General features: G+C 41.2%; 1 protein-coding gene across 3 annotated transcripts; it reads left to right on the forward strand.

The window, feature by feature from the left end:
- Window positions 1-26,193, forward strand: CXXC4 (CXXC finger protein 4). Of its 3 annotated transcripts, none has more exons than XM_050944531.1 (5): window positions 1-62; window positions 765-840; window positions 3,193-4,451; window positions 7,438-7,458; window positions 24,835-26,193. In XM_050944531.1, exons 3-5 carry the CDS (start codon window positions 3,429-3,431, stop codon window positions 24,877-24,879), a joined length of 1,089 nt encoding a protein of 362 aa, XP_050800488.1. In that variant the 5' UTR covers window positions 1-62; window positions 765-840; window positions 3,193-3,428; the 3' UTR covers window positions 24,880-26,193. The 3 variants fall into 3 exon arrangements, with proteins under 3 accessions (XP_050800488.1, XP_050800487.1, XP_050800489.1); XM_050944530.1 differs by lacking the exon at window positions 1-62 and adding an exon at window positions 465-634; XM_050944532.1 differs by lacking the exons at window positions 1-62; window positions 7,438-7,458 and having other exon boundaries at window positions 465-840.
- The last annotated feature ends 729 nt before the right edge of the window (window positions 26,194-26,922 follow it).

The following is a 26,922-nucleotide window of genomic DNA, read 5'->3' on the forward strand; positions in this document are numbered from 1 at the left end:
CCCACTTCATTCTGCGGCGCGGCTCTGCCTGCCCCCAGCAGACAGCACAGCCCCACACGGAGGTAAGTTTGCCGGGGAATCAAGGGGCTGGAAGCCTCTGCCAAGTGCCTGCTCCTTACAAATGATTCACCAGGAGCCCCCCGCCCTCCAGCACCCCCACCCACCGTGCGAGCCCTCCTGTGCAGCGGGGATGGGAGGCGAACGTGGCTGGCTTCTGCGCTGAGCAGGGGATTTGTGCAGAGAAGCAGTGGCCCGTGTGCGTCTCCTGTTCCCGGTGTAATTTGCAGCCAATCATCAGTAGGTGTCCACATCCCTGCATCCTCCTCACCTCGGAGCCAATCACCCCCTCCCCTCCTCTTCTCTCTTCCCTCCCCTCCCCCAGCCACCACCACCCGCACATACACACACACACACACACACAGAGAGAGGAGAGAGAGACTCCCTGGCTCCCTCCCTCCCTCGCACACAGCGACTGGAGACGGACCGAGAGCAACGCGCAGGGAGAGACCACCGAGCACACAGCCAGGCGCTCTCACACATACACATACTCACCCAGTGCCTGCTCTTTCCTCTCCCTCCCCCCGTCCTCCTCCTCCCTTTCTCTCTGCAACAAGGGGGGGAAAGCCACTTACAGGTATTTGTCTAGTGGCTCGGCGTCTTTATTTTTTCCCACCCACCCCCCTTCACAGTTTGTTTACAAGTATCAAAGTTGTAATTGAGGAGCTGCCAAGACACATCTGGATATTTCTTCTTCTTTGTGCTAGGGAGTGATGTGCAACTAATTAAAGGCAGACAGGCTGGTAGCGTCTGCAATTTCCAGCCCCCCAAATAAAGAGACTGGTAAGTGATTGTTTGGTTCTCTTGCTCTCTCTCTTTTTGTTTTTCCTTCTAGGGGGGTTATTTTGGGGTTTCTCTGGTTGGGTTTTGGGGAGGGGGAACTGGTTTTGTTCCTGTCCTCTAGGATCGTAAAAGTAGATTAATGCGAGACTTGGGCAATAAAAGACGCCGCTGTATTAATTTATTAATTAATCTGCATCCGCCCCTCCTCTTGAATGTTAAATATGACCTTTGATCTCTATGTCTCTGGCAGACCAGACATGCAATATTGAACATGTACAGGCACATTGGCTTAAGCAGGAACCAAATCATGCAATCTGGATAGCTATTTTTATGATTATTTTTAAATGTGGACTATAGTTAAGAAAAAAAATCAATAGCTGCGTCTTAGGTACCCTTTTCATGCTCCAGAGATGCATCGATTAAACAATAATGACCTGGTTGGTGGGCACCATAATTTTCTCCTTTCTGATGGCAATAAACCTTGAAGGGGGACAGGGGTAGGGGATTGGAGAGGTAGCAAGAAAAGAAAGATTTTGTGCAGAATAGCCACTTTAATACTATGAAAATAAAGCATAAAATTCGTGTACTATTTAATATATCGAACTAAAGGCTAAAATGTTAACACATTTCCCTGCCCAGTTGTGTGGATTTCCTACACATGGTTGGCAAAACTAGTTTTATTGAGTAGTTGTTATTATGGACATGAGGTCTTTGCTATGTGCAAATTCTTAGCCTTTTTTTCCAAGTCTATGTTTAGCCTGGAGCTTTTGGGGGCACCCTTTTTATTGCCATCAGACCCCTGAAGGGAGTAATAGTCTCAGTTTTTCCTGATGTGAAAATAGAGGTGGTTCATGTGTGATTAGGGTCTTTCTGTGATTAAAAGATGCATGCTAGTTCGTAATCCAGCCCAGGGTGAGGTTCTTTAGCTAGATTTATTCTACCATAATCTGGATTTGTTTACATAAACCCTGCTTTTTAGAATATAACATCAGTAGATGATGAAGTTTTTGCACTTTGTAAGTTGGGCTATAAATGGTTCATTAATCTAATTATGATCTTAATTACTATAATTGATAACCATTTGAACTATACATATTTTAGCCTGAAACAGTACTGGGCCACATTTGGTGTCCCCAAAGTAAAGGTTTCTGATCAATATATATAAATCTAAAAAAATGCTAGTCTAAAATAAGTATCCAGGTGAAGAATGTGGAAAACAGAGACTGATAATAGAATTTTGTTTTAGTTAGGTTTTGTTTTACTTTCTAAAGACAGAAATAGTGTACATTTTTCTTTCTTATAAACTAAAATATCCCTCTCCATATCATAAGAAGGGCCTTTGAGAAATAAAAGGCATGAAAATGCTTATTTCTGCATTAAACTTTTTAAAAATAAAATAAGAATAAGAATAATAATGAATCTGTCAATCCCACTAATGGTTAATTCAGCAGGTAACCATATACCTGATGGAGTCTTTTTATTATTATTTTTTTTGTTAATAAACCAATGTATATTCCTGTAATGCCTGCAGGAGGTCCTTTTTTTTTTTTTTGAAACAGTCTTGTGCAGCCCCCATGGCTTGGAGATGGAAAAGAGCCTCCAAAGGAACTGGGGATGTTCAGCCCAGCTGCAGGCTGTGAGGTCAAAAACTGAAATTGCCTGGCTTAAATATTTTTATCTCCTCTCCTTTTTCATTTTTTAAAAACAAGCAGAACACCACCCTCTCTACCCCACAATCACCACCACCATCAAATGGCTCGTACAATTGAGATCTGTCCTTGGTACACTGAATTAAGACCCTAACAGAACCAGCTGTGCTGGGATTCAAACTAATGACCGTCAGACACAGAAGGACACTGTGGCAGCTGGTAGTTCTTTCCCCCCCAACCCCCATTTTTTCTGCCTCTTTAGTTCAGCTTGTATGTGGGCAGGCTCTTAGTACTGTGTGTTGCTTACAGTTTATTCTCTAATGCATTGTGGACTTTCTCAGTACTTCATATCCTGTTCATTTGCTTCTTCAGACCGTCGCTGCTTTCTGCTTTACTTGCCATTTGCATGCCCTGAAAACACTTGTTCACACATTTCATATGCTCTCTGGTTACAGGTATTGCATGTCTTTAGCACTCCAACTGGCCCCTTTCCCTAGGCATTTGTCAGCGCCCCTCCCCGGGTATGCCCAGCTATTAATGTATTTACTCAGGGGGAGGTGAGGCAGGATAGACTGGGAGCTTGGCGGTGGGCTCGGGGCTTTATTGGTTCGCATGCAATCGCTCTGGAATTGCTGCTGAGTGTGTCTGGGTGACTGTCTCCTGTGCCTTGACATCTTTTTGGAAATGACTTTCTTTATTTTAGTTGTCACAGTTCCTGGGAGAATGCAAACGAAGAGGCTGCCTGACAATTTGCCGTCTGCAGAAATGTACCCCACAGAGGATTAACATCCCCCCTCCCCCTCCATCCAGCACCCGACCCCATCCCTCCCACCCAGACGACGGCTCCTGTGGCCCTCCGCCCTGCCCTATCCTGCCCCTCACTGGTGTCCCCCCCCTCCACCCTTTCTCCCCCTGCCACCCCAGCATCCCATTGCCACCATGAACACCAACGTGTGCGTGGAGAGCGGCCCCAACCCCGAGGCCCCGGGGCTGCCCAAGGATAACCACCTGCCCGAGGGGGCCCTGAACAGCCTTGTGGATTACAACTCGGAGATGGAGCGCTACCGCTCCTTCGCCACCTTCTACAAGACCAACGGGGGCGCCTTCCCCCAGGCGGCCAAGATCGCTCGCATCACCACCCCCATCTTCCCCAGCGCCGCCGCCGCCGCCGCCGCCCGCATCGGCATGTCCCCCTGGAACTGCGATAGCGCCACGGCCGCCGCCGCCACCGCCATGCTGTGGGGCAGCGGCGGCGGCGGCAACACGGTCCCCGGCGGCGCGGCTGGTGCAAGGAAATCCTCCTCCTCCGCCTCCTCCGCCGCCGCCGCCTCCGCCTCGCTGCACGCCGGCAGGAGCAGCATGCACCATCGGAACGAGTCCCAGCGGCTGGGCAAGCCTGGCTGCGCGCCAGCCGAGCAGCCCGCGTTGCAAATGGCAAATAATAATTTCCTCTCCACCTTATCCCCCGACCACTGCAGACCTCTGGCTGGGGAATGCATGAACAAGCTCAAATGCGGCGCTGCTGAAGCAGAGATAATGAATCTCCCCGAGCGCGTGGGGACTTTTTCCGCTATCCCGGCTTTAGGGGGCATCTCATTACCTCCAGGGGTCATCGTCATGACAGCCCTTCACTCCCCCGCAGCAGCCTCAGCAGCCGTCACAGACAGTGCGTTTCAAATTGCCAATCTGGCAGACTGCCCGCAGAACCATTCCTCCTCCTCCTCGTCCTCCTCCTCCCTGGGAGCCGCCGGAGGAGGGGGGGCGGGCGGAGGAGGAGGCGGGGGAGGAGGGGCAGGCAACCCTGCCAAGAAGAAGAGGAAAAGGTGTGGGGTCTGCGTGCCCTGCAAGAGGCTCATCAACTGTGGCGTCTGCAGCAGCTGCAGGAACCGCAAAACGGGACACCAGATCTGCAAATTTAGGAAATGTGAAGAGCTAAAGAAAAAACCTGGCACTTCACTAGAGGTCAGAGGAGATGATTTCTTTTTCCCCAGCCTCCCTCCGTCCCTGCTCAACCCCCTCCCCCCACCCCTCCAGTGCTTCTTGTCTAGCTTCAAGATGCAGCATCCCTTTTCTGAAGCTTCATTCAGGTTGTAAGGGTTATTGCCCCTGTGACACTGGCTTCCCTCACTGGCACCTGATATGAACCCACCCTGAAAGCAGAGGGTGGGGGATGCTCTTAAATAAGAGTGTGAAGGAAGTGGGGGAGGGGGCGGGGAATCTCTTTGGCATTTTTATTTGTGTCCCTGGAAAAAATCACTATAGTTTCATCTAGTAACTAACATCACAGATGATGAATTAAAATCTTCGTTAAGAGGGTTCTTTCACATCCCTGCACATGCTGGGCACATCCACATTGATGTGAACCATCTCTGTTATTTTAAAGAGTTCTGTCTGGTGACATGGAACAGATTTTTACTAACATGAAACCAGTGGTGGAGGGTAAACACTTTTAAACCTGAAAGCAAATGGGGTGTTTATTTATTTTTTCTAACTTAATTGTTGTCATTATGAGATCTCTGTGCTTTATCTACTGTGTTTTCTATCTGACTGGTAATTATCTTTGATTTTGGTGGAGAGGAGGGGGAAGAGAGCAGGAAAAGAATGTAGCTGAACACCTGACTTTTTAGTGGTCAGAAGTTCAGAACAAGTAATAACTAGTTATTTTCAGGGTGACTGATGGCAATTTGATTCAAGAAAGACAATTAGTCACAGAGTTAAATAGTTTGGTGAAATGTGCTACAAATTCTTTTTGGCAATGCATTTTACAACGTAATCCTTTTTTGGTGTACTAAAATGTGATGTAAACAATAAGCACAGGTATGACTGAAATTATGTCTGATTGAACTGTTTATACATTTATTTTTACAATGTGTCCTCAGAACTGACAATGTATTGAATATCACTAAGCTGTAAAGACAGGTTTTCAAGTTTGCTAGACGTGCAAAAGACAGACAGATATGATGTTGTGGAAATTTCAGTTCATGTATTGAATACAAAAGACAATGATAAAAATACAAAAAAATATGTAAAATGGCTATTAGGTGATATTTTTAGACAAAGGAAAACAAGACAGAGGAAAGACTAGTAATCATATGTAATCTCTTGTCATTATTAAAATTATAGTGTTGCTGGTAGATGCACATATCAGACGTGTCTGAAGGTGTCAGGGGGAATGGTAGATTTAGAACCCAGAGGAGTACTGTGTATGCTGGGTGACAGATTAAGCTTTGCAGTCACAGAAAATAGCAACAAAGTGAGAAATTGCAACTTTCCAGTTTGCATGTGTTTTGTGGTTATTTTCTAAATCATTGGTTGCAGGAGTTTTCTCCAACAAGGGATGCGGTCTTGGGGTAAAGAAAAACAATCCTTCAGTTTGTTTGACACCAAATAAATGGATACAGCCTTATTGATATTAATATTGCCATTGAACTGAAGGAAATTTTGTTGTTTTATATTAAAATTTTGCCATCGTGATTTATTGTATGATATTGAGTCCCGTCAAAAGATCATGTTCATTCCTCCTTGCAAGAATGAACTATCCTGGTTGAAAGTTTGGTTATTAGCCCATTTTTATACATTTTCTTCAGCTGCTTTTTGTAAGTAATCCAGTATCACAGAAATACAGCAGATTATATGGATTTTTTCGGATGCTAGACATCAGCTGTTAACTTTTGATTTCACTTACTGGTTTTGGTCAACAATATGCTTCTGTTATATTTGTAGAAAGTTTTCAAAGAATGTTTATAATCACTCCCTCTGCAATAAACAGATCATGCTGAATTTTAATATTGATCCACAATTTAAAGAGAGATTACTTTTTTCAGTGGCACTTGTTCGTTCAGCGACATTGAACTTTGTTATACTATTTAGGCAAAAAGTTTTTTTTCGTTAAGCTTGTAAACCAAGATGCCTCTGTGATTTATTATTTATGATAAATGATCCTGATGGATTATTGATTTATTCAGAAAGTGAAATATTTCTAGAGGAGATTAGTTTATATGTTATCAGACTTTTGTATGAGTTTGTGTGCATTTCTAAACACATTTCATGAATCTCCTTGCTCCTGACAAAGGTGTTCTACAGCCTTAAAAATTGTTCAGGCATGTTATGAGAATGCTACCCATTAAAATTGTTTTAACTGCTGTGGCTAGTAAAAAAAACCCATAGTTTTATTAGCCACTTGTGTACTTTCATAACCATCTGCCTTCACTGCTTTTCTTCATTTTTTCTCTCTCTCTTGCTGTCACACACACCTCTGCTGCTATATTATGACTGGAAGGAAGCAGATTTCTCTCTCCAGCTGTAGAGATATCAGTAGACGTTCATTCTCCGTAGGTCATATCCAGTCACAAAGCATGTCATGGCGTGTGGCTGATATCCTTACAGGCATGTTATTTGTCAGTAGGAAAGGAAAAGTTCCCAAATTGGATAACTCTCTATTTTTGGTCATTTTTCTTCTTTCTTCTTCTTTAATTAAATAAAAAAGAATGACAGCATGACTGCCTCAAGCACATGTGCAGCAACACTGTTCTGGTTGTAAGGCAACCAGCTGGAAGCATGTCATAGAGTGACAGGGCCTACATGACTGAACTGAAACAGCAGTCGTGGTTGCAGGTGGGTGAGCATAGTCTGCTTGCTGAACTGGCTTCTCAAGCTAGCTTGTCTTGTGGTCTTTGTAAATCAACAGATCTCCTTAGGTGATACAATATGGCCTAGGTAGGCACCTTACTGAGACAATATAATAAGAATCAAGGGTTCAAATTCCATTATATACATATGGAAATTGTTGTCAGTTACATACAAAATATAAAGGATATTGTCTACAAAATATGGAAATGACTAAAGATTGGAAGTAAAACTATGCAAAAAAGTCAGTAAATTGGTTGAAACCACTGAATTCATCTTTCTTTTTTCCCGTTAAATCTGTTCTTGTCCTGGTGCAATGAAGGCATATGATATAACTCTCAAGGTTAGTACACTAAGTTTAAAACAGATTCTCATTAATGCTTTCAGATTACCTGACCCTTACATTTTTAATTAAATGCTTCCCTTCCAGCCTTTTTTTCAAACTGATTTTATTTTTCCATGTTTTTCCTATATTACCTGTGCTCTAGTATTTTTAACAGAATTTTATTATTACTAGGTGACTTTATGTATAGTATTAATAAATATATGAAAATAAGATTGATGCCGTGTACCACTCTGTATACCCGTGTATGTATACACTGTGTTCATTTAGATTTACAGTTAAATAGGCATAACAGTTTTTAGTGCAGAGAGATTACTTATTTTCCTCCCATTAGTACACATTTATCTAACTCCTACTGTAAGTTATAAAGACTAAAAACCAAATCTTACTTTGTGCCTTTCTCACTCTTTGAAGTCAATAGGCCTGATTATGATTTCACTAGTCAGTTTTCTGCTGGTGTGACTCCATTGATTTCAGTTGCACCGCTCCTGATTTAAACCAGTGGAATATTAAAATCAAGCACAGAGTCACTCAGCTGAGCTTGTCTACATCAGAAAGTTGCAGCGCTGGTGAGGGAGTTACAGCGCTGCAACTTTGAAGGTGTACACATCTGCAGGGCACCACCAGCGCTGCAACTCCCTGTTTGCAGCGCTGGCCGTACTCCCGTTTTGTCTCGGGTGTAGAGGATCCAGCGCTGGTGATCCAGCGCTGGTAATCCAATGTAGACACTTACCAGCGCTTTTCTTGACCTCCGTGGAAGGAGGAAGCCTCTGGTAATCAAGCTGGTCTCCTTTCCCGGTTTGCTCTCTCGTTCCCGGAGCCCAGAGCAAGCAGGTCTCCTTCCCTGCGGTTTGCTGGGTGGCTCCGGGAACGCGAGAGCAAACCGCGGCGAAGCGGGTCTCCTTTCCCGGTTTGCTCTCTCGTTCCCGGAGCCCCGAGCAAGCAGGTCTCCTTCCCTGGGGTTTGCTGGGTGGCTCCGGGAACGAGAGAGCAAACCGCGGCGAAGCGGGTCTCCTTTCCCGGTTTGCTCTCTCGTTCCCGGAGCCGCGAGCAAGCAGGTCTCCTTCCCTGCGGTTTGCTGGGTGGCTCCGGGAACGAGAGAGCAAACCGCGGCGAAGCGGGTCTCCTTTCCCGGTTTGCTCTCTCGTTCCCGGAGCCCCGAGCAAGCAGGTCTCCTTCCCTGCGGTTTGCTGGGTGGCTCCGGGAACGAGAGAGCAAACCGCGGCGAAGCGGGTCTCCTTTCCCGGTTTGCTCTCGCGTTCCCCGAACCGCCGAGCAAGCAGGTCTCCTTCCCTGCGGTTTGCAGGGGGGTTCGCGGAACGCGAGAGCAAACCGCGGCGAAGCTGGTCTCCTTTCCCGGTTTGCTCTCGCGTTCCCGGAACCCCCCTTGAAGCCGCCCAACAGCGCTGCAGTGTGGCCACATCTAACACCACTTGCAGCGCTGGTTGCTGTAAGTGTGGCCACTCTGCAGCGCTGGCCCTATACAGCTGTACTAATACAGCTGTAACAACCAGCGCTGCAAAACTTTAGATGTAGACATGATCAGAGTGGGATTTGAGCACAACATTAAGTACTTTTCATACGTGGGCATAGTGTTACAAGATCCAGTGTAACGTACTTTATTCATAAAAGATACATGTTAATTAATTTAGTTGCTATTGAAAAAATAAGCACACATTTTCCATTCAGAAATAAGTTTTCAATATTAAAATTTAAATATGAAGGGCCTAATTCTGTTCCCTTTGAACTCAGTGTGGGTTTTGAGACTGAGTTAATTGAGAAAAGGATTGGGTCCACTGATTTCAATGGAAGCAGCATTTGACCCTGAAAATGTAGCAGCATATGGCATTGCCATTAGGGAACAAGGGGACCTGTGGGCAACCTCAGCACTTTTGCTTCTTGTTTTGGTGGCAAATGTGAACATTGTTAAGGCAACACTATGGAGCTCGGTGGGCAGGGGTCAATTAGTGGGGCCTCAGAGGAGGCATTTTTCCTCATGTCTTTCTAGCTTTAAGTTACATATTGTGATGGGAATCAGTAATGTGAAGGAAAACTGGAAAACTGGGAGGGAGCAGGCAGCTAATGTGAATGTCAGGGTGACTAACTGGAAAGTCAGAAGGAAGCACAAACTACTCTATGTGTTTAGTGATCACCTCACTATCTGTGTTTGCTGTTGTGCACTGAATTAATTATTACTATTAGTTACTATTTGTGTTAGCATAGTGCCTACCAGCCCTAGTCATGGACCAGAACCCCACTGTGCTAGGCTCTGTACAAACACAGAACAAAAAGACAGTTGCTGCCCCACAGAGCATGCAATCTAAGTAACTGCATCAGTCTCTTATGGGCTCATTTCAAGAATTTGGTTATCAGCCATAAAGCCTGCACCAGTCTGGGACTTTGCAGTTTCTTCCTTGTTGTGCAGTTGTATTCTGCCACAATGCTCTTGTTTTTCCATCTCCATGACTGAACTCTTAGGGGAAGTGGTAGAACATTCTTAGGGGAAGGTTCTTGGCTCTGGAATTCACTTCTCCTTGCAGTGTACTAGAATCAGAATCTGGTGATTTTATTTGATTGTTTCTTTGTTTTTTAGAAACAGGGCAAGATGCATTTGTTTCTCTGTGTTTCCTTGTTTTCTGCTGCTGCTTCTTAAATTGAGCATGTAGCCAAAGAGGTATTTATCTTGTCAGTGGGTGGAGAAGACAGAGGCAGTTTTGCTGAAACTTTGCAACAGCTTTTTTAATTAATTTTTTGTAGCATTCCCCTAGATATTACAATGATGGGTATGATAGACATGAATTAAATAATTAGTTCCTTTTGGCCAGCTGAGGTCCCATCGAAACAATGCGCATCACAATGACGCCTGCTGCTGCTTCAGGGTATAGTCTGGAAGAGCTGCAGGCATCTTCACTCACTCTGGTTGACACACGGCTTAATCCTGCAGCTGCTCAGAAATCTCATTGAAGCCATTTGCAGTTCTACACATGGGACAGGGTCCTGAAAAGTATGAAGTGTCTTCATCTTTCAATTAAGTATGGGAGGCCAGTGAACTGAGGACCTTGGAAAAAGCATTCAGCACCTTTCCAGATCAGACCTGCTGTCCCTTTACTGATCAACAATTCTAAGGGGTTCTTGATCTTTAAAATTGTAAAGGAATTGGTACCTTCTTAAACAGAGATGGTATTTAATCTTTTTATTAAATTTCATATTTTCTTACTGTATTTATGTAATTTTTAGAAATCCAAACCAAACAAAAACCACACAAAATATTAGTGTACAGTTCAACATATTAATATAATAAAATCCCCAGATTTTTAGTTCACCATTGGTGGGAGACATTCACAGACTACTGTTGATGAAATGCACTAGAATTTTGTGTTGTGTGAGACGGGAACAAAATGGTTGAATGCTTTTTAAAATGAAATGGACCACCACTAAAGAAATCTAGCACCACCAAAATTAGGTACTAAATTGAACCTAATTTTAAGGAATCAGACAGACAGTCATATCTGGTTAAACTTTTTTGTTGTTGTTGCAAACTCTACTTTTTATTCAAAAATAATTTGTATTAACTAGTCTAGTATTGTTCATCAGTAAAATGCCTGAATGATCAGAGATTAACAAGTTATGACAGTTTTTTTGTAATTTCATTGCATAGAATATTTCTTTGCACACCTTTTAAAAATATTGTAGATTAAAAAACTGATGAGTCAGGATTATAGATCGAATTCAGCCCAGAGTTACAGTCTTGGAAACCCCATTTATTTTAGTGAGGTTGCACATTGTTTAAGTCAAGATTTAATTTGGTTCAGCGATCTTAAGGTATTATACCTTATATAAATACAATGGGTGAAATTTTGGCCCCGTTGCAGTCAATGGGAGTTTTGAAATTGACTTCAATGGGGCCAGGATTTAATCTAGCATTGTGACTGATTCATCACTGCATTTTTCCAGTTTTACGCTGGTGTAATTCCCCTGAAATCAATGCATATTGATTTGGCGGGGTTGAACTGATTGGTTCACAATTTATATGGTAAATAAGATCAAATATTTGTTTGGCAGAAATAAGCGTAATAAGTAAAATTTTGAAACGCGCCTTAGGGTCTTAGGAACTTAAACCCCATTTTCTAAAGTGACCTAGGCACTTAGAAGCCAATTGGAGTATGCTTCTAAGTCACTTAGGTGCCTTTGAAAATTTTATCTAGTGGTGTATTTGTCCAATGCTTGGATCATACAAATAACTACATTGTGTGGGCTATGAACTGCTTGCCAAGTAGTCTAATTTAAGTCAATAGGACTCCTTGTCTGAGTACCTCACTGTACCGTTTATTCGGTGTAAGAGTTGCAGAGTTAGGGCCTAAATATTTGCATTTATATATTTATATATTTATATTTGCATTTATTTTAATTGGCCAGATCCTGAAGTTCCCACTCAGTTTATATTTATTACTTAGTCTTCCAAAACTCTTCCAGAGATCAGTGGGAGTTTTGCTTTAGTAAGGAATGAGTTAGGACTTCAGCTGTTGGCACACCATGAATAGCAAGTATGTGGAAATGCTTTTAAAATATATATATTTTTAAAAGTCTGCTTCAGAGACTTTGATGATAATCCCAGTTGATAAAAGCCAGTTACAAATTGCTGTAGCACCATTAATGTATTTGTTGTATAGTGACCATTGTTGTACTGATAGTGCAGTAAAACTAGGAACAAACCATTTCAAACTATACTTAAAAAAGTATCAGTGAAGGGAAAGTTGGTACGCTGAATGTGTAGGTTTTAAAGTTTAAGTTTGCTTGATAAAATATCCCTATGCAGGTAAACCTAGAACTCTCAACTTTAAGTCTAATAAAATATTATAGGATCTGGTCAATCACTGGTTTAAATTTTAAATGGTCTTTGTGTAGGGCATGTTGTGAAAGGTTTAGGGTAAAATTTTCAAAAGTATCTAAGTGATTTAGGCTCCTAAGTACCCATGTCACTTTTTGAAAATGTTCCTAAATCTCATAAGTGACTCTATGGGACTTAAGTGCTATTGAAAATGGGGTCCCTAAGTCACTTACATGCTTTTGAAAAATTTTCCTATAGGCACAATTATTTTTGAGGAATAGTTTTGTCCTCAAAAAACGTTCTCCGTTGTTGTAATCTATATATATTGGGGAAAATTCAATTTATCCACTTGTTCTTGTCCCCTTAAATCTCTCCTTTGAGCACTCACACTGAAAAATAACGTTGTTTCATTTGACACGATTCTGCTATTTGGAAACTCAAAGCTACAGTGGCTTATTTTTCCTTTTTTGGGTGGATTTATATTTTTTGCAGTCATATCTTGTTTCATCACATGCAAACACCTGTCCTAAAATTGAATTATTCTGCAGGTTAATCTAAAGTCTCCCCCTATTCAGCATCATATGTTTTCTGTTGTTTATTGAGTTATGTTGCACCATACTTCAGACGCGACAGCCATTTAATAATGTTGAAGCCTTAGCTCTGCAGGGGCTAAAAAGATCCCAGCAGTCTTGTTAACTTCTACTCTCAAACATTATGGGGAATATTTTCTCCTCCCTGGAACTCCCAGGCTTCCTCTTAATTTATTTTAAAACTATAAAAATCCATAGCCAGGTATCTATTAAACCAACTGGATTTTTGCAGTTTTCTAAAGTTTCACTGTGCTTAATATTTAACCAGGTGCTCAGATACTACAGTGATGAGAGAGCAATATTATAAAAACTGACAATAGCTCAAGTCCATGTTATACTTTGTGCCTTGTTCTTAAAGCGTAACAAACTCATCAAATACTTGCTTATTTAGCTACGTTAGTGTTTCTTTTTTCTGCTGTTACTGAGTGTTTTTACTGAGATTACTGAATTCTGAACATTTCAGAAACCTTCCTTGTTTATTGTCTCAGGACAGTGCATGTTTCAGCTCCATGCTGACTTGCAATGAGTTACAATTTATTTTATGTAGCATCTTTAATACTCTATATCATAAAACACTTTATTAAAAGAGCCATTTGTAAGGTAAGGAGAACGGAGAGGTTTTAAAGGGAGGAGATTATTCAGTGGCTTAAAGAGTGGGGAAAAGATAGAGAGAATTCCAGATGGACGGGGCAACACACTGAATTTAAGACAATTACAGTGAATTTTGTAGGAAGTGGACACAGGGGATTTCAAAATAGGTAGTAGTCAAAAGAGTGGAGATGAGGACAGATAGGTAGGATAGAACACAGCTACAGAGAGTTCTCACAATAAACAATTTTGATCTGGATTCAGAGCCAGCAGAAGCTCACAAAAGATCGGAGTGAAACGACCTTACTTTTTATAGAAAAATAATAGCCTATTGCATTCGGACCATAAAGGAGAGAACTGCTGTAGTCAGACAGGAAGTGACAAAAACATGAATAAAAAATTCAGCAGAAGCTGCATCAAGGTAAGGATGAATTCTTGCAATGTTTTATAGCTGATGTTAGAAAAATATACACATAATCAAAATATCAGAAAATAATATCGGTGTCTGGTATGATGCTTGAAGTCTCTGGTTGTGGGGCAAAGTACAGATCTGATTTAAGGAGAATAAAAGCAAAATTAAAAACACGAGACAAATGGGACTTTTTATCCAGGAGGACCACTGCTGTAGTTGATGTATTCTGCAGTAGAACATTATGGTGAAGCCAGGAGCTGACAGAGTCAAGATAGGCCAGTGAATGAACTGAGATGCAGAGTTGGTCTGCAAGGTCTTGATGGGGAAAGTGGCAGTCAGCCCAGAGACAGTTCAACCAGGGGAGGACAGGGCTGGAGACGATCATGGTTTAAAGAAGGGCAAAATTATTGATAATACTGAAAGCTGCATTGATATCAAATAGTGTAAGAAGACAGAGGAATTTGTGGTTGGGGCAGAGCATTTATCATTAACTGCCCAAGGAGGCTCATTCTTAGAGATGGTGAAAGAGTTAAAAACCATATTGAAAGCAGTCAAAGAGTGTGTGCTGGGAAAGATGCTTAAATTGCTCAGAGGTTCCTGCTTTCTCCATAAAAAGCAACAAAGAGTCCTATGGCACCTTAAGACTAACAGAAGTATTGGAGCATAAGCTTTCATGGGTATCCCACTTCATCAGACACAGATACTTTCTCCATGACTTTGTTGAGAGAAAGGAAGGGTCATATGAGACTTTTTCTGGTGTGTGGTGGTGGGATAGTCTGCAGCTTTCAAAGCCAGAATAAAATCTCCAGTGGAGTCAATGGTAAATTATGCTAATATAATATTGCAAGGTGGAGGAGAAGATTATGACAGCCACTTTTTGGGGGTGGGTGGGGGATCTTCTGAGGAGGTGGTTTTGTTCATAGACCAGTGATGGTTGTAACTGGGACAGCAGTGGCCATTAGAAGTGCTGTGGAAGGGGTGACAGGCTGTAGGTGGAGAGAGGAAAAGGTGGCTGAGCTAAAAGTAGTGATTAAGTGCCACAACATTTAGGCCATGTTTACACTACCTCTTTCGTGGGCAAAACTTCTGTCGCTCAGGAGTGTGAAATAAAGACACCCCTGAGTAACATAGGTTTCACCGGCATAAGCGCTCATGTGCACAGAGCTACGTCAGTGGGAGATGCTCTCCTGCTGACATTTTTAGGTGGTTTAATTATGTCACTGCACGAGCCATGTTACAGTGGCAAGGCTGCATCGGTACAGCTGTGCCACTGTAAGCTTGCTAATGTAGACATGGCCTTAGATTTTCAAAAGAAAGATGGTAGCAAACACCACGTCAGTGGAGAGGGGTTGCACGGAGAAGTGTTAGAATGGAAAAGGGATTTGGATTGACACTGAATTCCCAAGATCCTGGATGATGATTGACAAGAGACATTCAATCTCCACGCTCTAGAAGGGGATTTTAAAGATAGTGAATTGGTCTTCCTCATGTCCCAGTGGATAGTGAACTCCAATGTATTCAACTTCTTTTCCATTGGAGATGATCTGGGTACCAGGGTGAACATGTGGCATGGGAAGCTATATAAGATCAGAGGAAGACAAGCTGATCAAGAGCTAAGGAAATGATGAAGTTGTTAGTACTGACAAGCTGATAAATGGGAGGAAGGGAGATGATGCTAGCAAATGGAGGACTGAGATGATTCACTGAGTGGGCACTGCTTGGCCTGTGTATTTTTAGGTTATTAGAGGAAAGTATAGGCTCAAGGAGTGCAATTTTTAATTTGTGGATGGAGTGATCATCCTGACGCAGTGTCAGAGAGCTAGAGATGAAAAAGGGGAGCCGGAAGTGGATTATGTTGAAGGTGTGATCTCCTGAGTGGATGACAGTGACAAAACAAAGTCAAAATGTATCAGGGAGAGAAAAAGTCAGAGACAAGAAGATGTTTGGAGAGGTCATTAATATGAATAGTGAACTCACCAGTGATTGAGTGGTGGGGGACTAGATGAAAGAAGGGATTGGTAATGAAATATGAAACCTGTCCCCTGTAAATCACCAGTTCAGTCCAGCCCAGGATGGTGATGCCTATAAACTGTAATACTAAAATGATTGTTTGGTGGCCTATTGTAAAATGAATTGGAGGTCTAAGTCCCGTGAGGGTGGCCACCTCACAAAATCATGCCAAGTTGAGTGTTAATTGTCATTGTAAAGGTATTCTGAAGGGAGGCCAAGGTCTGAATGGCCTAGGAAACGATATACTACCTTTTAATCTCTAGAGGTGATCCTTCTAGTTGAGGAATTTGGGTTAAATACTGTAGGGAAGACTGTGCTGCTGCTATTCTTGCTGGACCTGATCTGTGGATATGTTGAGTTCACCAGGCTTCTGGACTGTCAGTCTGGCACCTTTAACAATCACTACATTGATTAAAAACAATCCCTTGCTCCTGTAAATTGAAGATGTCACAACTAATTACTAGAGCTGGTTGATATTTTTTGACATTTTTGCCACAAACAAGGAAGCCTTTTTGTGACCATTTTTTGACTAACTCTGCTACTTTCACAGTGTGAGAAATCCTAATGGATTAATTGGTCATGATGTCCTATTGATTAGATCATTTAGGTTCAGCAGTGTGGGAAGAAGGAGCAAGGGTTGCTCGTAGCCAGCGTAGTTTAAGAGAAAGGAAATATATACACCTCTACCCCGATATAACGCTGTCCTCGGGAGCCAAAAAATCTTATCACGTTATAGGTGAAACTGCGTTATATCGAACTTGCTTTGATCCACTGGAGTGCGCAGGCCTCTCCCCCCCCAGAGCGCTGCTTTACCGTGTTATATCCGAATTCGTGTTATGCCGGGTTGCATGATATTGGGGTAGAGATGTATTTAGATTTGGTGATGACAACCAGGCCTCATCTTTGTCTTGAGATAGAGGTTTCTTAGAAAAAAGGTAACCTAGCGGACATTAAAGAGAATTCAAAGCTTGAGTGCTAAGTCATGTTCCAGAGGATGATGTACCAACAGGGATTTCTTATTAATGGATTGAATGTTAACATGAATGCTTGTGGGGGAGGAGGGGCTAAGTGATAGGGACTGATGGATGGTGTTCCTAGGGATTAAATTACTATAGTGACAGACTGTGTGTGTGTGGCGGGAGAAGGGAGTTTATAGCTGTTAATTCATAGCAGAGTAGAATGAGAAGAAATAGCAAGACAGATTTTAGAAGGGAACAAGGACAAAGCTGGAAATGGGTAATGAGTGGTTTTGATTTTTAGTATTTTTTGTAATATAACCTCTTGATATTTATATTATGTTGATGTGAAATAGCCAAATGCAGGGTTTAGAATTACATTATAAATTGTTCCTAATATCACATGAGCTAAAGTAAATAAATTGGATGCTACCATATTTTAATTTGCATTGTGATCCTGAAGGTACTAATTCATATCTCCTCTGGTCAGGTTAACATTTTTCCTAGCTCACTTTACTACAGTGCTTCTACATGTCCTTTCTCCTTCCCTGGAAAAAAGTAAATAGATTGTCAGAGGCCAGTCAGAACAAACAAGAAACAATCTCTGATCCTGATTGAGGCCTTTGGGCTCTATTTATTAAATAATAAATAATAATAATGTCATCATAAGCAGCTTGGAAACTGCCTTCAGCAGCTAATCAGCTCTGTCCTCAACTTCAGGTATAGATGAAAATCCTTAGGAATTAAAAAATGTTAAATAACATTCTTCTGATGTTGATTTCTTCTGATTCACCTTTGACAGAAAGCTTTAATTAAGGACTGTTGTTTAGGGCCAGATCATGGCTGCAGAGTAACAGAAAAAGAAGCAAGATCCCCACCACCATCTTGCACAGCCTTTCCAGATCACTGCTTTGGGTGCAGGGCAATGGGGAAAAGCAGGATCTACAAACTGCTACTCCCCCTCATGAGCAGATGGGTGGGGAGATGCAGAGTCTTGGCTCCAACCTCAGTTTTTTGGCCAGCAGAGCTGAATTGGCATATGAGAGAGAGAGTGTGCTAGAAAGGGACTGTAGCAAATTATTCCCCAGCCCAGAAGAAGAAGCGCAAAACTGTTCCTTTCCGAAGCTCTTCCTGCTTCTTGTGGTGAAGAACATGCCACATGTACATGCCAGTGTTCAAAGAAGCTCTGTTTAACGGCACAATCTAGCCCTTAAGGATTTAGGACCAGATGGTGAAGCATCTATTGATGCTGGGGAGATCTTACTTATGTGAGTAGTTTCCTTGAAAGCCAGTGAGACTACTCATAGGTTTAGGTGCTCACCAACAGGATTATGGACTCCATGATCTGGACCTTAATATTTCACGGCTGATTTTTTTCTCAATACTAGTTCTGGTTCCATGCAGTTACTGATCTGTATTTACTGTTTTCCACGGTGATACTATTCACTGGTATTTTTAAAATGTTAAAATTCTTCACCCATTTCTCAAAATTTAATCTCATGCTTTTTAAAGATGTTCCAAGTAAATTCAAGTAAAAGAAAACAAATATATGAAACAAATAATGTCAAATACTGAATATAAATAAAGACCATATCCTATTATCCTTATTCCCATCAAGAAGTACCTTACTCCATAAGTAGACCTATTTATTTCAGTTGGGACTACTTGCTACTGGCTACTACTGACAGTGAGTACAAGTGGAGAAATCTGGCCCTATGAGGACAGGTCTTTAGTTCTGTAATTACCACTAGCCAATTCTGATGCCTTGAATTGTACTTCACTCCTCAAATAGCCCCTTTGAAATCTGTGGGACTGCTCGCTGAGTAAGGTACTGAAAGTGAGTTAGGGTATGACAACCTGGTCCTGAATCAATGATTCAGTTTTTATTTCTATGTAGTATCCAGTGTAGTGGTTTACTTTTTGCTGTACGAACTTGGTGGCAGAGAAAGTCAAATGAGTTTCCTAATCTGGTCTGTTCTAAATCTGGTTTGTGTGAAATACAGCATGGAAGATATGCAGTGCAAGTGGAAAAATAAATGCCAGTAAAAAGATTCATGTCCTCTTGAAGCAAATAAAACTGACTTTTAACATAAATGTTAAATCTCATCCCTGATATGAAGGAAGACAGGAATGTAGTTCAGGTACGGTAAGAGATATTTTAACTCAGATTGTTAAAATAAGCTCATCACTGAGTTTCTGACCTGAAGTACTTGTCCCACTTAACTGACAAGTCCAGTCTTAACTTGGTTGTTAGAGGATGTCTGTTACAGTATGGTATAATTTATAATAAATAGAAAGACAGGGTCTGTGGGTGGAAGGTAGCAGAACCCAGCAGATCCTGGCAGATGTGGAGAATGACAGCTCCGTGGCATGCTTCCATCTTTGTCCAGATCCTATGGAAGCTCTTCTGTGGGGTTAGGACTTTGCAAGATTTTGAGAGGAGATGTCAGGGTTGAAGGGGAAGGAGTAGCTCCCTGTGGAACCAACTCCCCTCCCCTCCCCTCCCTCTGTTAGTGGATATTCATGCCTACCTGAGACACAATAACTTGTCTCTGTGCCAGCGCAGCTAGCCTGTTCAGTGGCAGCATAGCTCAGCAAGATCCATCAGGAGGGGTTGGGAGCAGGGCTGAGAAGTAGCTTGAAAAGGCAGCCTGTAGTTTCTCTTCTGTTCAGATTTCCAGGGTATGGAAGGTTAGGAGTTCACACACTCCTCTATGGTTCTCCAACCTTTCTAGACTGAGGGAGAATTTCAGGGAAACTCTGAGAGTTGAATCTGGCAGTAATTAGGTACCCCAAAGCCATTCCTATATTTGTAAGTATATTCATGGGTGGAACAAACTGGCAGCAGAGAAGGTACAGATAGAGACTTCACGCAACATGTGCACAGCACAGCTTAACTCTATGTCCTAGTCACTTTGAAGGGGACATTGAGGTGTGTAGGTTAGAAGGGTGTGAACCAAATACCTGCAGAAAGCAGCACAAGGGTAATGGTCTTATACAGCTGCCCTGCAACTCACCGTGGCCTAGGAAAGAATTTCTTCTTCCCAATCCTAGCATAGTTTCCTGCTCAAAGGTAACTTATTCTGGCTTGGTGTGATCATAGAATATCAGGGTTGGAAGGGACCTCAGGAGGTCATCTAGTCCAACCCGCTGCTCAACAGAGGACTGATCCCCAGACACTAAATGACCCCCTCAAGGATTGAACTCTTAACCTTGGGTTTAGTAGACTAATGCTCAAACCACCAAGCTATCTCAGAGAATACACTGCATGTATTCATACCTACCTTGTCCCTACTCTTTTAAGACCTGCTCCAAGGAGAGTAGCATGGGGAGGAGGGCTAGTCTAGTGGGAAGAGTGGGTGTGTTTTGGAGGATATAGACTTACACCCATTCCTGGACATGTGAGTAGCAGCCATCTTTTATTAGCCTTAAAAGAGGAACCTCAGGTAAAATGAAGCTTCCATCAGCTGGCAGCACTGCAGGTAATAGGTCTGGCTTGATGGAATGGGCAAGAGGGATGCCACATGCCTGGACAGCTCCCTGGCCTCCTCCTCTGTTTTCTGACTGCTTTGTGGAGTTTATTAGTCCTTTAACTAACTAATGCTGTGTTATTCATACACACAAGAAACCTACTCAGCTAGTTACTTAGGCAATAGTAACTGGTAGCCAGCCCCAGATCTTGGGCTGGTAATGGATGCAAAATGCATTACATGCAGGAATTGTGAATATCTATCCTTGGCCTTGAAGACTAGCTTCTCCTTATCCCTCCAGTCACACATCACATGGCACCAGATTCTCCAGCTTGTGCTAATGTCTGGTAGTAATGACATGTCTCACTGGGCCAAATTGTGCCATTTTTCCAGTGGCCCAAGTACAGAACTGGACCTGAGACTTGGGGATTTCAGGGAGGGAATGTCCCCTACGGAGAGCCACTCCTTTCCCAAGCTCCCCCGTACACAGGGCACTGTGCAGAATCATCCAGCCTGCTTTTTTCTATGCAGCTGGCCTACTGCACAGGTTGGTTTGGGGTCGGGAGACCCCATGTTCCATTTATGATACCTGTGCCTTTGGGGCATATTAAGGGAATAGTCCATGCACTCCTCCAAGTTCAGGGACTGTAATTGTGATAGGCCTTTGCACAGGCCATGCCAGTGAAGGAAACAGCTTCTTGTGTGCACCCCAAACTCTGTGCACTCCATAAGGGCGTCTCATGGCCTGGTGTGTTCACTTCAGTGGTACTAGTCATGTCAGTATATACTATTCAGCATGAATAAGGGGTTCAGAATCTGGCCTGCAAGTATCTGTGTGTGTGTAAAAGCCCAGATTTGAATTTGCTGCTGTGCTTAAAGAGTTTTCCTTTAAAAATTACAAATACTCAGGTCATAACCATGTATCATTCTCAAATACATTTCTTTTTTTTTAAGTTTCCATATGCTGCTACAAAATTGTTTCCCTAATGCTCTCTATAAAATAATAATAGAAATATGTAATCTAGCAGTTGCAAAGACTTGCATCGCAACACTGTATTAGAACTACACCCACAGCAACAGTCTATACAGAATACATTTTTAAAATGTCTGAACTCTTACACCAAAAAAGTAGCTGAGTTCAAGTTAAAATAGAGTTTGTGGTGAAGAATTTAAAGAGTCTGTAATTTCAGTATATTTTGCTGTTTTGCTGTATTGGAAGCGTGTGTATGTGTGTATTTGTATATAGGACCTGGTCCCACTAAAGTTTATGGGCATTTTTGCCCATGTGAATAGATACAGGCCCAATATATATATAATTTTTAAAATGTTACTTTGGGTGTGTGTTTATTTAAAGAGATTTGATTGTGTTTCTCTTATCTTAAAGCCAAAAATGTAATTCTCTAGGCTGTTTATGTGAAGCTGACTTTAAAAATGCAATTAAAATATAATATTTCAAATGTTTGAGGTACTCCTTTACTTATGTAGAAAATACTTTTGCAGTTAAAGCTGACCAAAAGAGAAACAGAATAGAAAGTTTTAAGCTTGAAGGTCATTTCATATCAGGTTTGTTTAGAGATAAATTATCTGGAACACGATGCTTTATAGCATTACCTGTTAGGAGAGGCTGGGGCTGCAGGTTTTTGAGTTGCCTCCTGGGAACGTGGCTGCTGTTTGTCAGTATTTGCACCTGCATGAGCAGTGAAGGCTGCCTTAAACAATGCTGATCAACTCCAATTCTATTCCTTACTTCCCCCTCCCCCTAACTTCCAGGGGAATCTGTCTTTCCTGTCACTCAGGATAATGATTCCCTGCAAGCATAACCGAGATTCAGAAACTCACTGTAATCTCATCAAGAGTTTGATTCCCCAGCTGGGACTCTTGAATTTATACAACCAGAAGGTAGATGGTCATTGCACTTAAGCTTATGGATTGGTGTGCTGAGCCACCAAACTGGCTGAAAGATCTCTTTTCTCCTGGCTATAGTCTTGTCTGTTGTGAGGGCAAAAATCAAAACATTTCATCCTGTAAATTGGGTTTGAGCTAATTTGATCCAATCATTCAATTCTCATTTTTTTTGTTTTTGTTTTTGTGTGGTTTAATGATTGAAAATAGTCACAGCTGATTCCCCAGTCAGTGGCTAGTGCAATAGATATTTAATTATATAATATATGTTTAATTATAATTTCCTATGCCGATGCAAAAGACCTTATCTTGTAGTTTTTTAGAAGCACAGATATTAAACAGCAGCTTTGCCCTTCAGAAATATTATTCTGTGTATTTAAAGGTCTGATTGACCTTTTAATCAGACACTGCACCTTTACTTCCAGCTGATACGACAATGTCTGACAGAGTAACTCAACTTGATGCTGCAAGAAAGTAAATAAATGCCAGCTCAACCCCAGATATATAAAAAAGTATTCATAGTGGAATATTTAAATGTTGCTTTCAAAGACAATATGTAAGTGTAATACTTATACGTGATTAGCCATTCTTCTGAGGTTGATTTAGACATATGGTTGCTTGCTATTGTTCTAAACTCAAGCTTCTTTTACAGTCAACTTCTTTATAAATTATATTATCAGCAGCCATCTTACAACCTACACAGAACTCTGTGGATAGTCTAGCAAGCATATAGTCTCCCTTCGGTATACCTTTGAAGGAAGCTTTGCTTTGCTTTGTCATTACAGGTACATACTCTAGAACTGAGCACGTGTGACAGAACAGAATAGGAATTGTTAAAGGGGACATAATCAATACTTATTTTGGCACATACTAACAAAGAACACTCAAATATTCAAAGCATATTTATACAACAACCAGACTCATTTTTGGAAGCCAATTTCAGAGGATTTATTAAACTTTAACATTCCTAGGTAGAAGTAGGATATTGAATAGTTTAGAATTCTGATTACACAGCAGAAATTCTTTCTTCTCTGATATTCCTGTGGGAATGAATGATAAAGATGAAACAAGAGGAACTCTGCTTCCTTTTCATTCCCTTGCTATATTTATTAAACTGATTAATTTTAAGTGTTTCTGCAAGAGGACCTGCATACTGTTTGAGCCTGGTTATTACAACTGATTACTTTTATGATATAAAATGTTTGCCGTGGTAATTATTAGTTTTGTAGAACTTTGAAAAGATGCCTTAACTCATATAACTGATTGGCGATGCCTCAAAGCATCTAGCACTGCATCCATACAAGTTTCTGGGTGTATGATTTATTAGCTGTATTTTGGAATGGAAACATTTAAAGGACCTCCTTAAAAATATAGCTTAAAGACTGTTTCTTTTCAGTGGCATTCTTTAATTAAAGTTTCAGCATAATCCACAAGAACTATTTCAACAAAAATATATTTATCTGCAATTTCCTTAAGACTGTGTATTAGGTTTTTTAGTTACAATTCTTCAGATATAATATTTGCTTGTGTGGATATTTCTTAATGAACCAAATACAGCCGGATGGGATAACTGATGTGAATTGGCATGTAGTGATTTAAGGGACTGATCTTGCCCTCACAGTAGTCAGTGTAAAGTCATTAGCTATAGTAGGAGCAGAAATAGACCCCATGATCCAATCTTTTGGGATGCGAGCACCATCAACCCACATTGAATGCAGAGGGAATTGAGGGCACTCAGTACCTCATAGAAATCACTCAGCACCTTGCAAGATCATGGTTTAAGTCCTTCCCTGTATGTTCAAACTTGGGTACCAAAAGCTGAGTGTCCAAGGGCTGATTAAGGCGCTTAAGAGCGTGGTGCAATTTTCAGCTGTACTGAATGCTTGCCTGCAGTGGAAGTTGTGGGTGCTCAGCATCTGGGGAAAGTAAGCCATTTTTATTTTAGGCCCAGATCCAGGAAAGCATTTATGCATGTGCTCAACATTAAGCAAGTCACTATTCTTGTTGAAGTCAGTTGGACCATTCCTATACTTAAAGTTCAAGCTCTAGCGCTTTGCTGGATCCGAACCTAAGTGCCAAAATATGGAATGAGATAGCCAGCTCTAGGTTGAAAATGTTGCCCTATTCTCCCAAGACATCAACACAGGTGCATCAGGTCACAGTGCACATTGTGATCATTAGATCAATGTCTTCATTATTCTTGGATTAAAAAAATGTCTTGCCAAAGTGTGTGTCTGCAAAACCACCCAACTATAAGCATACACCCAATAAGTCAGTGGATAGGCAGAAACCTTTTCAAAATGGTACAGGTATTCCATGACTACTCTCCATTTTCCTGGCTATATGTCCTAGATGTTTATAATTATGTTTTCATTTCCATTACTTTATTGTTTAATTAAAGAGGAAATAGATAGTACATAGTGTATGTATGTATAAAATTCTGAAATGGCACATTTTTAGAAGGAGGACATTTCTATTAATTGTTGAGTTATGTGAGGCATCATGTTATGTTGATAACTAAAAATATGGCTGAAATGTAAAGGAAAAACAGCAAGAAGAAATCTTATTTTATAATGCCACAGAAAGAAAGCTTAACTTGTTTTCTTGCTTTTTTTTATAGAGAACACCTGTTCCCAGCGCTGAAGCATTCCGATGGTTCTTTTAAGCAGTAGTATATCTTATTTTCAAGGCAGTCCGAAGTGAATGGCAAGCTAAAGTCTTGTTTTAAGAAACTGCTTAGTCCACCATTGAAGAATATACTCAGATACTATTTTCATTTATGTATAGGGGTTTCCTCAAAAACAAAACTTAAACAATCTGGAAGCCTGGGGAATTGGCCAGTTTATTCACATTCAGTACACTGAATCTTTATTTGATGTAACTTAGCTATACTAGTGAAGTTGTTGTCTATTTTTAAAGTGGCTGTAAAAAAACAAAAAAGTTTGGGTAAACCCCTGCTGTAAAATCATGTATCTTTGAAAAGTAACATATCTATACTTCATTTTCAGATATATGTGTTTCGGTACTGTAAACTGTACAGATAGCAGCTTGTATTTTGTGTGTTTAGACACAAGGAGACAATCATGTCTGAGCATCTATGGAGATTAAAAGTTTGTACACAACAGTGTGGTTCTGCAAGTTAAATCTGGAGCAATAAATTCTAGCTTTAAATATTATTTTGCTGGCTGTTTAGAAGCAGCAGCAGCAGCAGCAGCAGCACTGTTTTACCATGCATCCTTCCATAGAGACTTGATGCCAAGTGTTACAAGATTAAAAGATTATGTTGCATCTAGCAATTACCTTCAGTTGTATTGTTGTAAGAGGGGAGACATAAAATCTAAAATTAATCTTTTTGAGCACTATTTTAGAGTAGTGGTTGTGCACTTGCATTGCTTCCAAAAGAGCTTTACAGAAGGGTATCCGTCCAAAGTAACACAGCGTAGCTGACTTGCTTTTGACTGTGCTGTAAAGTGAAATGCACAGTATAGATGGACATGCGGAATCAGTCATTTTATATATAGCATGTTCCAGCATACAGAATGAAAAGAGTACCATATCTGAGAAAAATCTATGACTCAATGTATTTACCTTCCCACTAAGAGTTGCTATGTAGGTTTTTTCAATAGATGGAATAAAAATTTTATAAAATATGTGAAAATATTTTCGCTCCATGTGCAACATTTAAGGATTAGGCTAGTTTATAAATTTAGACAGGCTTGGATCTCTCCTGCAGTTGTGAAGGCCATGAGAGCCTGGGTATTTTTTAAGTATATAAGAAAACCCCACATTTTTTTCAACTAGTGACTATTTGTCCCCACACATCTTTCTTTGTCCACTAATCTTGGGCTTGCTGAATCACTGGTCCCCCGGGCCTATGTATACAGAACATTTACTCCTCATAAAGGCAGAACATGGAGTTACATAATTCAGATGTAATATAAGGATATGGAGGATACTGAGTTTACGTACACTTCATACAGAATACCTCATCACCTATTTATAGCTTGGCTTTGTTTTCACTCACGTGAAAAGGCCACCCCTTGAAAGTAAGAGAATGCTGTTACACCACATATTGTATGTTTAGTATTTTATACAAGATAGGATGATAAATGCTAGTAATGTCACAGTAAAGCATGGAAATAACAGGCTAATGATGCAGAGAGTGTGCCAATAACATAGTATTTCAGCACTTTCTCCATTATCTGCTCATTTTCACAGTGCTTGACAAATACTGGGGGGTTAGGTGAGCAGCAGAGTGTGTCATCAGCAGTCTGTGGAGAGTCAGAGTTCTGGGAAAGTCTGAGGACTGACAAACCCTGGCAGTGGTCAAGCAACCTAAGGGCAATGTTGTGAGGAGAAGTATCCTAGAATTGGCTGTGTAGCAGCAAGGGTCAGTAGTGTGTAGAAGGGCTGAGACACAGTAGAGGAGCATCAGAGGACTGGAGGAGATTGCATCTGCATTCTAAACGTTAGGGCTGACACACGTGTCCTGGGTTCCATGTAGCATGACATCTTACATGTAATTTCAGAAAATAAATGCCATCTTTAATGTGCTCGCAACATGTGCCCCCTCTTATATTTTATAAAAGATCATTAATTAAACAATCATAAAATAAGCTTTACATTCATTTACTTGGCAGCTTTGTACCTGATGTTATTTCATTTAAGACTTTCTGGTTAAGGACACCGTTATTTACTGCTGGACCAA

This window comes from Gopherus flavomarginatus, chromosome 3 (genome assembly GCF_025201925.1).
Source record: "Gopherus flavomarginatus isolate rGopFla2 chromosome 3, rGopFla2.mat.asm, whole genome shotgun sequence".
NCBI classification, from domain to species: Eukaryota; Metazoa; Chordata; order Testudines; family Testudinidae; genus Gopherus; species Gopherus flavomarginatus.